Source organism: Pezoporus wallicus, unplaced genomic scaffold (genome assembly GCF_028554395.1).
Source record: "Pezoporus wallicus isolate ANWC-B61680 ecotype Strahan unplaced genomic scaffold, APGP_CSIRO_Pwel_v1 contig_227, whole genome shotgun sequence".
In the NCBI taxonomy this organism is placed as follows: Eukaryota; Metazoa; Chordata; class Aves; order Psittaciformes; family Psittacidae; genus Pezoporus; species Pezoporus wallicus.
Genome location: NW_026635704.1, coordinates 4,392,689 through 4,409,119, shown reverse-complemented (window position 1 = coordinate 4,409,119; position 16,431 = coordinate 4,392,689). Strand labels below are relative to the sequence as shown.

The 16,431-nt window shown below is 42.4% G+C and overlaps 1 protein-coding gene across 1 annotated transcript in view; it reads left to right on the top strand.

Moving 5' to 3' along the window:
* The window catches only part of RAB31 (RAB31, member RAS oncogene family), a 60,925-nt gene that overhangs the window by 26,139 nt on the left and 18,355 nt on the right, over positions 1-16,431 (top strand). Inside the window, exons 3-4 of the mRNA XM_057397461.1 lie at positions 1,795-1,876; positions 16,062-16,133. Of these exons, the coding sequence (XP_057253444.1) occupies positions 1,795-1,876; positions 16,062-16,133 (154 nt within the window). The remainder of the gene's footprint in view (positions 1-1,794; positions 1,877-16,061; positions 16,134-16,431) is intronic.

Sequence of the window (16,431 nt, the reverse complement as noted above, 5' to 3'; positions counted from 1 at the left end):
AGTTCATACCTCTTCTTTAAAAACTGCTGAGCTTCCATGTGTCAGACCATCAGAACCTCATTAATTCCGTGTTCGCTTAAACCGTGACATTCTGTAGTTGATTTTAATTCCAGATCTTTTTCTTGTAACATCTTGGGGATGAATTTGTCAAGTCCTGTGTTACCTGGAATATTTTGAAAATTGTTGTTCTCTTACAGGAAAGGAAGCTCATATGCAGTGTTTATGAAGGAGTGATTTGGGTGGGAAGGGCTGACCTGGCTTGTGTGTTAGAGCTGTCTTGAGTCATCTGTGAAGGACTGGTATTGATTGCCTTGTGTTGTTTAGAGGGTTAGATGACAGCTTTTAAAGCTCTGCCTTTCAATGCATGAAGCGTTTTCAGCTGGAAGTTGCACGTTGAAGTTCCAGGGCAATTTTGTACTCCTCAATGTGATGAATAGAGAAAATGGACAGCGAGAAAGGAAGCAAGTAATGAATAACATTACTGACTAAAGGACACTTGCAGTGAAGGAACTGATGGGAACTTGAATGGTTCTTTACTTCTAAATCACCAGCAGCCTTTTTCTCCAAGTAGTTGTTGTTGCTAAGTAAATGTCTTCTGCTCAAATAGGAAAAATATTTTTCCCTCTGTTATCATAATTATGAAAAGTAAAGGGAATTTTTTTTCCATTTGAAAATTAAAGTGTGAAGGCTGCCTTGCATGTGGGTGATATTACTTGTTTATACAGATAAGGGTTTTACTTTCGTTTTCTTCCAAATTAATAAAATATTTTAAATATACAGTCTACAATATACAATCTACAGTAGCTACTGCAGCTCTAAAGTTCCTGTTTTTGAAGCTGTAAAGTGTTACTTAATGCTTTGAGGGGAGTGGCAGCTGAAAGCATACATCAGAAAACAACCAAAGAAAATGCTGTTGCTTTTTTGGCCTTAATATTTTTATAAGCAGTGCAGTATTGTTAAATTCAAACAATTTTCAGTTGGCTGTAGAGGAGAACTCTGGTATATCATTCTCAGGAAATGTTTTGATCAGTGACACATTGTTTGATATCATTCAGTGCTTTTGTAATGAGAGTGCATTGTATCAAATGCGTCTTTATGAGCCAGGAAGAAGGTTACCACAACAGAAATTGTTCATCAGTGTCCACACAGGATGGAGGGTGGGAATCTGACAGAGTTTGGGGGTCTCCTAGGCAGCTTTCAAATGAAATGCTGTAATACAGAAAAAGCCTATGAATTTGTAACCTTCTTTCCTAAAAGAACAAAAATCACTGTGAAAGCACAGATAAATCACTTCTCCTACAAAACCCAGAAGCCACAAGGACTTCATTTATCTGAGGTGAGAGGGGGAAGAACGTTTTTCCATTTGTTCACCATATGCATTCCACAAGATGACTTTTCTGTTCCCTGGTGATCCAGTATTCTAGGTTTAACTGAAAAACTGCACATTTTTTTCCTGGTATGGTGCTGGCTGATGCCTTTTTCTTGGGCCCATATCACTGAGAAGATGGAGGTAGCTATTAGAAGAAGTGTGAGCGCAGCAGGAGCATTTGTGTTCCTGGGCCTGTGTACAAATGCCCCCTAAACCTCAGAGGCTTTTTCCTGCTTTTAAGATAGATATGTAGGTATCGTATATTTTATCTGAGAAAAGGGAGACTTTCACTTCCGTAGGAATTTTATCAAGGTTTTGGAGTTTCCTCATATGCGGTCTAACCCATCAGAACTTCTTGTGGTCTGTGCATTGCATATTCAGAATGGTGGTTGTGTTACAGATTTCTGCTGCTTCCTTCTTTTCAGAGCATCCTTCATGACTAAAACAGTGCCTTGTGGGAATGAGCTTCATAAGTTTCTGATCTGGGACACAGCTGGTCAGGAACGGGTGAGTATTGCATTGCTGTATGTCTTTGTTACCCAGGTCTCTTTTAATGTGTTGGCATACTTTATCTAAAACTTTCATCTTCAAAAGACTTTGTAAGTGTAGACCTGAATCTTTGCAAGGCTCTGCAAAGCAGGTGCTCAGCAGTCACCAAGAAATAGGTTCCAGTTTCACAGGTGGGGAAAATGAAGAGGCAAGCTGAATTGTCAGCCAGTTTCCTCAAGACAATTCAGGCAGTGCGCAAGCTACCTCCAGCTCCCCTCTGGTTTCATCAGGTTTATGTGTGTCAGCTTTTGCTGGTGTTGGAAAGCACTTGACTTCCAGCTCATGGGCTGGTGGGTGGTCTGAGCTTAGGTCGTTGATGAGAAGCTCAACATGACCCAGCAGTGTGCGCTTGCAGCCCAGAAAGCCAACCGTATCCTGGGCTGCATCAAAATTAGTGTGACCAGCAGGTCGAAGGAGGTGATCCTGCCCCTCTGCTCTGCTCTCGTGAGACCTTACCTGCAGTGCTGCATCTAGCTCTGGGGACCCCAACACAAGAGGGACAAACACCTGTTGGAATGAGTACAGAGGAGGCCACAAAGATGATCAGAGGGCTGGAGCACCTCTCCAATGAAGACAGGCTGAGAGAGCTAGGCTTGTTCAGAAGAGAAGGCTCTGGGGAGACCTTGTAACAGCCTTCCAGTACCTAAAAGGGGTCTACAAGAAATACAGAGAGGGACTTTTTACAAAAACATGTAGCTATAGGACAAGGAGGAATGGGTTTAAACTGGAAGAGAGTAAATTCAGATTAGATATTACGTAGAAAATTGTTACTGTGAGAGTGGTGAGACACTGGCATGGGTTGCCCAGAGAAGCTGTGGCTGCTGCATCCCTGGCTGTGTTCAAGGCCAGGTTGGAAGGGGCTTTTAGCAACCTGGTCTAGTGGAAGATGTCCTTGCCCATGGCAGGGGGGTTGGAACTGGATGAGCTTTAAGGACCCTTCCTAACTAAACCATTCTATGACTCCACGGTTGTCCTGAGTTGGGACATTGAATATAAGCACAGGTTGTGTCTGCTGTTAGTATTTTGGAAATTAGTAACCTGAATCACTTTGGGTTTTCATCTTGATTTTTCAAGTGTGTGAAGTGAATTGTTCAAATTAAATTAAGTGGCTTTTCATTTGGCTTTTCAAAAAAAAAAAAGCCATAATGGGGCTCATGTGCATTATGTTGACTGTATGTAAGCCTAGTTGGTCTTTTAATAGCCTCAAGCAGTAGTATGCAGTAATATGCTGTAGAACTGTAGAGTTCATTTAAGACATGCCAACATTTATCTTGAGATGTTTGAAAGATGTGGAAAACCCCATGCACATGTTTTAAAGTATCTTCAGACTTTCTTGTGAAATTGCAGTGTTCTTGTTCATAGAGAAATACAGCTATGCTCAGGTTGGAGTAAAATGAGGTGGTTATATGGGCTTAATGTCAGTCCTCATACATTCCACTGTATTCTCCATACCTTATATGTGAATTGCAAGTGATGAAGATTTTGCTCTTAAGTGCAGGAAATGCTTGTGCTTTTATTCACAGTGTGCAGCATGATGTAAAGTAGCCCTGATGAAATCTACTGGCACTTAGCAGTTCAGTATGTTATTTATGATGGGAAAACAGATCTTGAAAAACATATTTGAAGTATAGCATAATGCCTTTCCTTAAATCTTGTTTTTTCCATTTCTTTGTGGTCTGGAGCTGATAACTAATTTGAGCCAGGAAATCTGTGACTGAGCTCTGACTCTGGGACACAGGGTCCGTCCTTCCTATCTAGTCCCTTATGTTTCCTCTGCCTTTTTTTTTAGCTCATATTTTTTCAAACATCTGCCTTTTTTTTTGTTTCCTTTTTCTGTGCCCAACAGTGATGAGCAGTGACCACCACAAACCTGGTTAAATTGCTCAGAATGTATTACAGATAAGTTTTATCTTACAGGTTTTCATGTCTAGTTGTAAATTGTAACCTCTTTAAGCCAGGGACCACCTTTTTCTTCTCTGTACAATGTATTCGCAATCCTTCACTAGGACTTTATGAAACTGGGGTGATAGAGTAAACAAAGTCAATGGGTGTTGAGTGCCAGCTACTGAGACAAGTTTCCCAGGGTGAGGTCCCTACTGTTCCAGGTCATTCTCTGTCTTAGAGCCATCCTCATTTTACAGCTAAACATATGATGCTTCTCAGTACCTTACTCACTTTAGTTTGTATCTGGGATTTTGGTTACTTTGTCCTGTGTTGCTCTTTCTCATCTGCTGTTCAGGAACAAATTTTTTCCCCTGTTAACCTCTTTCTCATAATCTTCCTCACAACAGTGATGAACAAAACCTTCCAGCCTAGCCCAACCTCTGGGCCAATTGCAATACAATACATGTATTCCGAGTGGTGTTTCTGCTCTGCGACTTGTTGTTCTTCCCTTGTTTTCTGCAGTTTTTCTGTGAGGCTTTATGTTCCACTGCTCCGAGTGGTGTTTGAGACTTGTTGTTCTTCCCTTGTTCTTTGCAATTTTTCTGTGAGGCTTTATATTCCACTGCTGTAGTCTGGAAGTTTCGTCAATGCTGATAGCTGTGTTTAGGACTTCCTGCTTTTTCAACATTGCCTGCCTTTGGCTATGTTCTCCTAAATGCAAGGCCAAGCATAGGGCTTGCGTGTGCTTATTCTGGGGTCAGGGTGCTCTGTGCTTCCCCAGCTGTTGCTGTGTCTACATGCTGATGTGGAGCCTTCACAGCAGAGGAGCCCTGGTTGCGATTTAACCTAAGCCTTATTATGACATTACAGTTAATCTCAAACCTTAAGCATGGTAGAGGAGGCAGGTGGAAATAACAGCAGCAGGTCTTCTGTGCTCCTCGTTCATGAGTTTCACCTTTCTTACGAGTTTTCTCCTCCTTTGTCATGAGTTTCTCTGCACAACAAACTGGGAAACTGCCAGCTTGGAGACTGTAGAGAAACCACTCATCAGTACCTTAGTCACAAGCGCTTATTTAAGCAATGCTCAATGAGAACCAGTGTGTCTGCTGGCTGCCTCCAGTCAGCTGGGAGAAACTGGAAATCCATGTGGCTGCTGTATCCTGGGTGCTCAGAGAAGCCAGCTGGAAGCACTCAGCACCCCCTTGAGGCGTTGAATCAACTTTCAGGTAGCCACTTGTCATGTTGCAAGCCTTTGGAAACGCTGGTCATTGTTGGGTTTAAAAGCTTTTAGGAATAACTGAGTTAGTTGAAGCAGCTTAATATACAGGCCAGCCAGTCAGAGGTTGGGCGTGGAGAACAAATAACTTCTGGTTCATATGGATAATAGATACAATATTTTATTTCTTCTGTGTCAGGAAGCTTGGAATTGCAGGCAAGAGTAGTGAAGGAACCAGAATTGCAATTTTGTGGGGAAATAATGAGAAATGTCACTTCTGCAGAATGAAAACAGTGCAGAAAAAATGGAGATCAAAAGCATTTCCATGATAGCCTTGGTGGAAGCAAAAGCTTGGCATGCGTCCTGGAGGAGACCCTGGAGAGGGGTATGTGGCTCTCCGTCAGCTCTTTGCTGCGGAAAATTCACATTGTACTTCATTACAAAAGGAGGGAGCTTCTTAATCCTTTTATCTCGTTCCTTCTTTTCCCTTTTTGGCTGGAGAGAATCTTAAATTGGCAGCACACTTAGCAAAATCCCCTACTTTTCTGTGCCTAAGTACTACTCTCTGCAGACCCAGTTGCTTTGTGCTGTTGTGCTGTTAGACAAGTCTGCTTTATTCTATTCCTCAGAATCGCTTTCCCTCCACCCCACCATCTTCCAAATGTCTCTTTTTCCCTATCTTCACTTCCCCCCCCCCCCCCGGTTTAAATTGTTGCTGTGGACTTCAGGACTTCAATGCACAACAATTATGTTGTTGTTAGCAAAGATTCCCTCCCCTAAGAAGAGTCTCTTCACAAGTTAGTTAATGATGTTTTTATTAGCATATATGGTGCCCTAAGTAGCTTCTAATTACAATGCTTTGTGTGAATACCTTGGGTGGCTGCCAGCTTTCCTTTTTGTCAGCTGAGGAATATTGTAGCAAATAGTCAGGGATTCTGAGGGCTGTGTTTCTAGGGCAGGAAAATTTATCTCTGTCCTTTCAAAATGTAGTGTGCTGAACTGTGGGATTTTTAATTTTGTTTAATAGAAGGAGCCTCAATTACTTGAGCCCAATTTAAATTTGATAGGAATTACCCTGAGCTGTGTGCTTACGTTATTAACTGCTCCATTTCAAGTCAAAGGCTGACTGAAGGAAGATCTACAGCGCTTTATAGCCCCCTCTTTTCTGAGTGCCAGTAGCTGTCCTGGTGATTCTAAGACACAAGTTAGGGTGTGAAAACTGCTCCTTGAGAGGAGGACTTGTCCTTGCTGCAGTCTTGACTGGGGCGTATTCCCTAAACTGAGTAACCTAATCACTGAGCTTATGGATGTGTCCTGAAACCAGACTATCCTGAGAGGAGTTAACACCAACTATCAATGACTTGAATTAACTTCTGCAGTCAAGACATAGCGTGGATTTTGCCCTACAGTTTTATATAGGTGATGCTGATGATAGCCCAGAGCTCAGTCAGCATGGAGGTGGCTCCTTGTATATGGTGCAAGGACCTCTCTGCAGTGAGCTACTGCTCTTGCGTGCTGCAGAGGTCAGCAGGTGACTTGGTAGTATGTGTGTTTGTGAGCGCACCAGTGGCATTAGAGCTAGGAAGTGAATATGTTATTTTTGCTATTTTTAGAGTGAGCATAAAGCATGGTAAATTGTTTAAGAGATGCGCGTGGATGTGTTGTTTCTTAAGCACCAACAAACTTGCAGCATGTATAGCAAAGTGTTGGAATTTTTCCCTTCTTCGCTTTTAGAATTTTTACATATTTGAGAAAAATGCTCATTCTTCTTAAATTTGGCTAGCAAGAAATACACGTAGGTCAGAAGCAGATCTTTCCTGATTTATTCAGCTTGCAAATCCTGAGGAATGGAATGTCAGCCTTCAATCATGTAGGGGAAACTACTCAAGGTTACAAAGTGCTAAATGGTATCTGATAGTGGCTTTCACGCATAGCATTTTTCCATTCACTCATTGCCAGCTGAGAATGTCAGGAATTTTGTATCCCTCCCTCCCTGTACTGCTTCTTGTGTGAGCAGCTTATGTGTTGGGATAATCCGTTCAATGGGTCTGGTTTTTGCCTTTGCTTCTCTCCACACCCTGACTTTCTGTTTGTTGGTAGCTGCTGCCTCCAAGGTGACCTGAATGGGGCATGTAAATGCCCAGACTTGGGCAAGTAGAGGCTCCCAAGCTGAAGAATGGGTACTGTTCATGGTACATGGACTTCTTCAATGAGCTCATGCAAGTCCAATGCAGTTGTGGCAGCCTCTGACTCTTTCCCCGTGGGGATCCTTGGAAGCAGTTAAGGCAGCTTTCCTAAACAGGCTGGTAGTTACGTGTTTCTGACACTGGTCTACCATGCTCTTCACCATGAGAACCTCAGTGGTTTGGGTTGTAGTAACAGGGGCCAAAGCACGAGGAGAATTGTGCTTCAGGTGGGTTTGAGGACAGAACTGAAGGGGTCTGTGGGGGCCATGTGGCAGGAAAAACAGGCCATCCAAAATCACCTCTAGAGGGGCTGGGGAGGGACTGCTGACCAAGGGGACCAAGCCGCATCAAAGTCCTAGTCTAGAAAGGCGAGTGCGTGTAGTAGGAAGGAAAGGAAGTTGCAGAGCTGTGTCAGTGCCCACACAGGTAAGCTTCTAAACAGAAGCTGTTGCTGTCCTTACCATTATTGGCACCCAGACAAAGAAAGGGTAAGGATCTCTGACCTTGATCCAAGTGGTCTGTCCTGGGTTTAGCAGTAGCAGTCAGTTTTTCTCCTTCCTGGTAGCTGGTGCAGCATTGTGTTTTGACAGCTACTGCTAAACCCAGGACATGGTCTTGGCCACTCATATGCAGTGTATGTAGTCAGAGAGCAGCTTCTCAAGAATGGGAATGACTCTAGTTGAATGATTGCAGCTGTCAGGAAGCAAATCTTGTGCTGCTGTGCACCTGCAGGTGCTTGAAAAGGCACTATGTGGAAAAATCTCAGCCAAATTCAGCCCTTGTCGTGAGAAGGCGCGTAACACTTGCTGAGCACTACTCTGATTCTGCTTATGTGGTGCATCCTTACCCTTTCCAGACATGTTTGTAGGCAGAGTTTTAATGCTGTTGCAGTAAGAACACGTGATGTTCTTTACAGTCTAGGATTGTAAAAGCAACCCATTAGAGGAGTTGAGGGGTGGTAGTCATTGGTTTTGGGTTTGTTGTCTTTTTTCCTCTTGGCTGTGGAGTCTGGAAGTGACATCCTGCTGTGGCAGTAAGCCAGCACTGGGGTGTACCACAAAGATGGTGCAAAGAACTGCTGACAGGGATTAGTGTTCCCTGGTGTGCCTGTCAGATTGAATGAATCCAGACTGTCTTTGTCAGCCTCTATGTAAATAAGCAGGAGTGGTAGATTTCATTTCTCTGTTTATTCGGCCTCTGTCTTGCTTTCTAAACTAGCATTACATGAGACATGGTTAAGAGACTTCAATAATACAGCTCAGGTGTGATTGACATTATGTTCCCTTGAATTAATTTTTCTCTTCTAAGTACTGTGATATAGCTTCCATGTGGGTTTTTCTTCTTCATTCTGTGCTGCTAGTACAGGGGAAATATGAAAAGCATTACCTACTCAGCCAAATATACTGCCCTCCATGATGAGATATATGCACTGGAAACAGAAATCAAAATATTACAGAGCTTTCAAATAGGTGGTAAATTCCTTAGTGGCTGGTTGCTTCCATTTTTCTGCCCTTTACGAGGGCAAAGCTTCCGTGAGATGGCCAGATGAGGGGTTGCAAAATACTCCTGGAATCAACGAGAGCAGTTCTGGTTATGCTGAATGTGCATTTGCAACACCCAAGACTGAATTTGTCCTCTGTGCTGAGGGCTGTACAGCTGTAAAGGTTGGGCAGCTTCTGGTTGGAGCCTGAGAGAAAAGGGGACCTGCTCTCAGAGGAAATTTCATAATGTGCATGTGGGCTCACTTCTTCCTTGGTGGCAGAGATGATGAACCACAAGAGCAAAGTGGATGTGGTGGTAGCGCAGCATGAGTACAAAGGTACTCTGAACCCAGTTAGCATTGCACCAGAACTCACGTGACTGTGTAGCACGCTGAGTGACGTGCTCTAAGGAAGAGATTCTTAAAAGTCTGCATGAAGCTACATAAGTCATTGATTTTTAGGTTTTTGGGGTATGTCTTTGATGAAGTAAGTTTCTTATTTATATTTTGAATAGTCCTTTTGGCCTGGCTGTGGCTGTTGTATTTGAAAATGTACCCCTATGACTTAACTTGCATTGCATGGTTTGGTGATCTCAGCCTCACAAGTTGGTATTAACTCCTACAAAAGCAGAACAGGTCTAATGAGTGATGAAGTGGGTCAGTATTTGCAAATAGGCAGATGTTTTGTGGATACTGAATGAGAGGCACAGGACTTCTAAATTTCAAGAGTATGCGAGCTGCTAGCGTTAGCTTACTCATTATATGAAGATGTCTTCCCAAGTGCCTAGAAGGACATGGTGGGAAATGGTGTGGATGAAATTCAGTTGTATAAGCAGCAAGTACTTATATCTTTTGACTCCCAACAAAAATGTATGCTGTAAAATTGTAAGTGGGTTTTGGAGGAGACAGAGGAGGAAAGCCACCTGTATTAATGTATTAAATGTATTAATTAATTAATACAATGTATTTAATAGTTAAAGTATGATCATGTGTTCATGATGCAGCCATGAGAAAAGGTATTACGTGTAAGGGGAAATGCAGTTAATGCTGCTTTATGTTTGGAGTGCTGCAGACAAATGTGATCACCAGCAGTCAGGAAGGATGAACTGAAGCTGAATCAGGTGCAGAGAAATGTGGTTAGGCTCTTTCTTCTCCATTACATTATCTTCAGACTGGAAGAGCCTGGTTTATAAGAATGGCAAAGTTAATACTGCAAAACTGCTCAATATTCATATTTCAGCTAGAGGCAAGCATTGATGCGTGAATTTTAGTAAGTCAAAGTGCAAGTAAATTACAAGAAATTTAGTAATTAGGAATTCAGAATTTTATTAATCATCAAAGTAATATGATCCCTGTAGGAGTATCGGGAGGGAAAAAAACCCTAATTATTTTAGTTTGGATCTTGGTTAGCTTTTAAAATGTATTAGGAGTGTGGTTATTTGTGATGGTGGGAGCTGAGACATGGCTGTTTTGGGTCTGTGTTGCTCTGTTAGTCCAAGGTGGTGTGAGCTGCTGCTGGCTGCAGGTAGGGGTGGCAACTGCTGGAGCGCTGCTCTTGGCTGTGGGTTTTGGAGGGGCAGACTCCCCGGCAAGTTGGGGTTGTGACTTGGGAGTCCATGTGGCAGAGCCAGAGGTGGCTGCCCGAGCGTTTGAAGTGGCCCTTCTTGAGAAGCAGAGCTGTTCTCATGGTAAATCTCAAACTGCTCCTTTTTCTCCTAATTTTCTTAGGAACTACTGGATACAGAAATACTAAGCTATAATATCAAGGTTATAGACACTGTAATATATACTACAGAGGTAGTCCCATGAGATTTAATTTTGTGAGCTGATTTTTTTGAGTGTCACTTGTTTTGGACATCTGTCCTACATTTGGTCCTTGGCAGGTGAAAAATGTGCACATTAGTATTTTGTATCCCTTTAATTAATTTTGTGTGATTCTGTTTTTCCAGGTAATTAGGCCAGACAAAGGTTCAAGAGGATTTTGCTTTGCAGTGATTTGGAAGTAAAAACAAAAAAAAACATAAGATTTTTATTAGTATATTTGTGAGATTTGAAAAATCAAGGCCCATAAATCACATTTATTAAGAGTGCACTATTATGAATATTGCTAGGAGTTACAGTTTTTCAACCCCTCTTGATTCATTCTGTGTTGCAAAGAGTCTTTTCCTGCTTTCTTGTGGATAACAGTGATTTATTATGACTGGAACATAGCGTATCATCGTGTTTGTTTATTAGACTGTACAAAAGAATGACAGAGGAGTTTTAATTTTGGTATTATTTCATATTTTGTACTTTTATAACTGGTAATAGTTGTTACTGGTGTACTTTCAGTTGTTACTAAACAATTTAAAAGTACTTCTCAGACTATAGGAAATTGCATTAAGATGCATTGCAATCCCATTTTGGGCACTTTGACCAAAGTAAGATATGAAATCTTGAGTGTCAGGTTTATCCAAATGGGAATATGAATTTACATGCCAGATGAGATCTATCCCTTGATATTAAAAAAACACCCAGATTGTGAAGCTACATGCCCAAATGTGGGCAAAATGTTTGTCCTCTTTAAAGGCCTCATAGCTAAAATATTACTTAAGAATCATGAAAGAGGAAATAACTGTCCTGTCAGCTGAGCAAGTAGATAGATTTTCAGTAGAGTAGATGAGGGAGGTTATACTTACGTTAGCAACAGCTACTGAGCCTGAGCGCCTTTCAAAGGCAGTTGCCTTTCTGAGCCTAGCTTGCTGTGGTCTTGCCCTCCCTCTTTCCAATCTTATGAAGAATTAGAATATTTAAGTAGATTATTTTGTCTTAAATGCATTCCTCCCACATGCTGCGCCTCTGGTTGATGCTTTTTATGTTTCTTGAAATAAGCAGCAGGCCAAACATAGCTTGACACAGTTTGGAGTTTCTGTTGTTGAAGTGCAACACACTGTTGTCATTGTCCCTGATTAATCTCCAGAAATGTTTCAAAATAAGTTTTCTTTGTTTCTGCATATTACCTGCACTGATTTTAAATTATCATTGCTTTCATTACGGGAAAAAGAGAGTAAAATTGCCAGTGGCAGTAGACTGTACCAGCAGAGATGTGCACAAAGAAGTTCTGCAAGCGCAGAGCTATTTGGCTGTGGTCTAAAACTTCGTGAATCTGCTTTCTAGTAGTCCTGTCTTCCCTTCTTTTTCTCACCCATGCTTTCCCACCCTTTCCTTTTGGTTGAGCCTGGAGCTTATCTGATGAACAACAAACTGGTTTGGGAATCCAGCTAAAGATTAATCCTACCAAAAAAAAAAGGTTGTCTGCATTCAATTCTACTTGTCCAGTGAAAGAGGTCTGCTTTTGTGTTGTTTTGTTGTTTTTATTACCACTACTACTTTCTGGCCCTAACACTGGCAATAATCTTTAGTGAAACAGCTATTATGGAAAGTGTTCTTGTCACCTGGTCAAAAGAAAAAGGATTGAAATTCCCAAGATGTTGTACAGGTTCTCAGTGTGCTTTCTGGGCCATTACTGAAGGAATCTGAAGTATGTGAGTTTAACTGCATGGCTCCTGGGAAGTATGATTACTGTTATTTTAGAGCTCTTTGTAAATTTATGAATACCGTGTAATCTAGATTAAAACCAAATCTCCATGTGTGTAGACTATGTTGGTTTTATCCCAAGAGTTTTCAGACTGGGAGGAGTGTGCATACACCATGAAAGGTTAGACCTATCCTCCATAATTAAGGTCCCTAATTTTCAGTCTGCTTTTAATGCAACACATGTGTTGATGAGCAGGTCTTGGAAATTCTTGAAGTTTGTAGGAGATAACTTCTTATCACAGGTACTCACTAGGAGAGATGCCCCCCTTACTGTTACTATTTGTGAATAGAGGAGGACTTCTGTGGGATGTGATGGTAGGTGTCTGCTCTGGCCACAGTGATCATTAAATGGTTGAGTATAATGGGAAAAAAGTACAGCAGAGTTGCCACCTGGGACTTCAGGAGGGCAAATGGTAAGCTACTCAGGGAGCTGTCTAACAGAGTACATGTGGAATCTGGTTTTGAGAGTTTAGGAGTCCATGAGTTGAAACTTGCACAGGAGCAGGCAATTCTACTGTGTTGCAAGTCAAGTAAGCAGGACAGAAGACCAGCTTGGATGAACAGGGAACTCCTCATGGAGCTCACAAAGTAAAAGGAACTGTATGATCTCTGGAAGCAACGTCAGGCTTCTCAAGAAGGGTCCAGAGCTGTAGTTTGTTTATGCAGAGAGAAGACACGAAAGGCCAAGGCTCAATGAGAGTTGAAATGGGACAGTGTTGTTTCCGATAACAAGAAAGGCTTTTAAAAGTATATTAATAGCAAGAGAAGGTCTGAAGAAAACGTTCTTGTTGAACGTGGTCAACAGGGACTAACAGGGATGAAGAAAAAGCAAAGGTGTTCATTGTGGTTTTTGCCTCAGCCTTGAATAACACTGATAGATGTCAGGCTGTCCAGTCCCCTGCGTTGAAGGACTACAAGTGCAGGAACAGTGACTTTTCATTTGTAGACATTGGAATTGTTAGGAGTCAGCTGTATCAGCTGAATGTTCACAAGTCAATGGCACCTGGTGGGATTCATCCCAGAGTTCTGAAGGAGCTAGCGGATGTTACAGCAGGACCCCTCTTCCATCATCTACCAAAGGACCTGGGATTCTGGGGAGGGCCCTGCTGGCTAGAAGCTAGCCAGTGTTATTCCAGTCTACAGAAAGGGCATGGGGGAGGAGGGCTCACAAAGGGACAGTCTTAACTAATTCGATATCCTTCTGTGATAAGGTCACCTGGCTAATGGATGAATGGAAGGCGATGAATTTCTGTAATTTAGAAAGAAATCTGTAGATTTTCTGTATTTTAGTAAGGCTTTTGATACTGCCTCTCACATCATCAAGTTATCCAACTGTGTGATTAGTGGGTTTATGGAACACTGGGTGAGGCAGAGTTCAAAGGGTTATAGTGAATGGGGCTACATCTGGGTGTCACCAGTGGTGTTCCTCGGGGTTCAATTGTAGGGCCAGTTGTGTTCAAGATGTTTATCAGTGGTCTGGATGGAGGAGTTGAACGCACCATTAGTAAGTTTGTTGACAATACCAAACTGGGAGGTGCTGTTGACTCTCTTGGGCAACAAGATGCCTTGCAGAGGGATCTAGATAGGTGGGAGAATTGGGCAATGGTTAATGGGATGAAATTTGGCAAGTTGAAATGCTGAATTCTGCACCTAGGATGGAGTAATGCCAGGCGCTAATATAAGTTGGGAGTGAGTGACTGGGGAGCAGCCCTGCAGAAAGGAATCTTGGCAGTGCTGGTCAGCAGTAGACTCAGTAGGAGTCAGCAGTGTGCCCTGGCAGCCAAGAGGGCAAACTGCATCCTGGGGTGCATCAAACACAGCAGAACCAGCTGGTCAAAAGGGGTGATTGTGGCCTCACTCCTAGTGCTGTGCACAGTGCTGGGCCCCACAGTTTAAGGAGGATGTGAAGGTCCTTGACTGTGTCCAGAGGAGGGCAACAAAGCTGAAAGAGCTGGAATGTCCTGTGAGGAGCTGAAGACTTCGGGCTTGTCTACTCTGAAGAAAAGGAGGCTGAGCGGCCACCTCATTGCTCTCTACAGCTTCCCAAGAAGTGGAGAGGGAAATGCTGATCTGTTCTGCCTCAGATCCAGGGAATGGTTCAAAGCTGCGTCCCTTCAGGGAAGGTTCAGACTGGACATTTGGGAGCATTTCTTTACCGAGATGGTGGTCAAACAGTGGAACAGGCTTCCTGGAGAGGTAGTCTGTGCTCCAAGCTGTCAGTGTTTAAGAGGAATGTGGACAATGCCCTTAATAACATGCTTTAACTTTTGGTCAGCTCTGGTTTGGTCAGACATTTGGACTAGACGATCACTGTAGGTCCCTTCCAACTGAAATAGCCTATTCTAGTCCAACACACTGGAAATGAATGGCATGATCTGGAAGCCCAAAAAATCTGGAAAGCATTTGTTGCATTAAACATGCAAGTAATACAAGCCACACACTGAAAGCCTGAAGAACGTGTGTCTCACCAGCTCCCCCAGGATCTTGGCTGATCCCTTTTCTTAAGATCATGCTTCTTGACCGATTCCTCTCTCTTTTCTCATCCTCCTTCCTGCTGTTTTCTCCTATTAACGAACTCTCCCACCTGCCTCGCTCCCCAAAGCACTTCAGCACTTGACCATCTGTCACTGCTGTTGTGCATCCTTGCTGTTATGAGAGAAAGTATCAACCTTGAACCGAGTGTGTTATCTGTGATGAACAGCTTACACACTGGCAAATGAACCGATACTACAATTAACTCACTTTATACGTAGTACGTGAAACAGCAAGAAACGTGCAGGCTGCTAGGTCTAAATGCTCAGTCTGTAATCGCAGTTCTGAGAAAAGGATGTGTCCAGTAAATCTGCAGAGGTTTGCAACGTAACACGTGGATCTGTGCATGTTCAGTGGGCAGTGGGATTCATGCCCTGCCCTAGTAAAGCATTGGATTTAGCAGTTGACCTCTGCTATTAGCTGCAGCTTTATATGAAGCTTTTGCAGATCACTTTGCAAATAAAGATTTGTGAAATGGCTGCGAGAGTACAGTGAGGGTAAATGTATTTTCCAAGAAAGATTATTTTTAGTTTGCTTAAGACAAAGTTCAGTTGAATCAGCAGAAAGCCTTTTCGACTTCCTTTCTCTGTGTAATTATAAGCTGAAATTATAAATCAGCTGCTTAGTCATGGTAAATTACGAAAATTATGCTGTCATTGGCAAGCTGTTGTTATAATAAACATATTTATTGCTTGTGGTTTTTTTCTTGGAGGATGTTTCCCTTGAAACAAGAAGCTGAAGAGTAACTGAACTGCAGGAACCTGTGTTTTTCTAACTATCTGTCATAGATAAGTAAACATGACAGGTGGTCAGAGTTTTTTGACAAGTTAATTTTATCCAAGTCATTTGCAGTGTTTTATAAAACTCGAGCCCCAGCTGAATCCAGTCTGTTACCAACTACAAAGCAAAATGTTGCGGATTGTCAGGTGAAGGGGTCTAAATGCTGTCAAGTTGGCCCTGCAAGTGTAGGTGATCTGTGTATCAGAATTTGTCTTCAGAGTCCGTGCCCTTTAGCGGAAAAGATGCATTGAACCACTAAGTGTTGATTACATAAATCCATCAGGATGAAGAACAGCAGGAGATAAGGGATCTCTGCTTCTTTGACATTTGAGAAAAATTAGAGATGGGCAACCACTCAAAAAGTCTCTTCTCTATGGGATGAAAGAAAGTCAGTGGTCCTGCCATGGCAGGTCTTTGTGATCTGACACAGATTGTGATAATTGTGATTTATTAATGATGTTTTTTTTGGGGGGTGTTGTGTTTTAACAGTTTCATTCCTTGGCTCCAATGTACTACCGAGGTTCAGCAGCAGCCGTGATAGTTTATGATATCACCAAACAGGTAAGACCACCTGTATGCTTTTTGCTTGAGTCAACTCTTCTGCTTGGACCAGCGCTGGAATTAAAACCCATAACTTCAGAAGCTTTTACAAGTTAATCCCTGTTGTGGGGCTTTGATAGTTTGTGTAGACTTGGATGGAGGTGTCCACTGGCTTAAAAAATTAAACACGAAGTTCTGCTTCTGTGTTTTTTAAACTTCATCTAGACAAAAGGTCAGAGACTGCATTTTGTCAGTTCCTTTGGATTTCCTCTGGCTGAGTAGACAGGATAATACCCTGCAATACCCCCTCCCACCACCA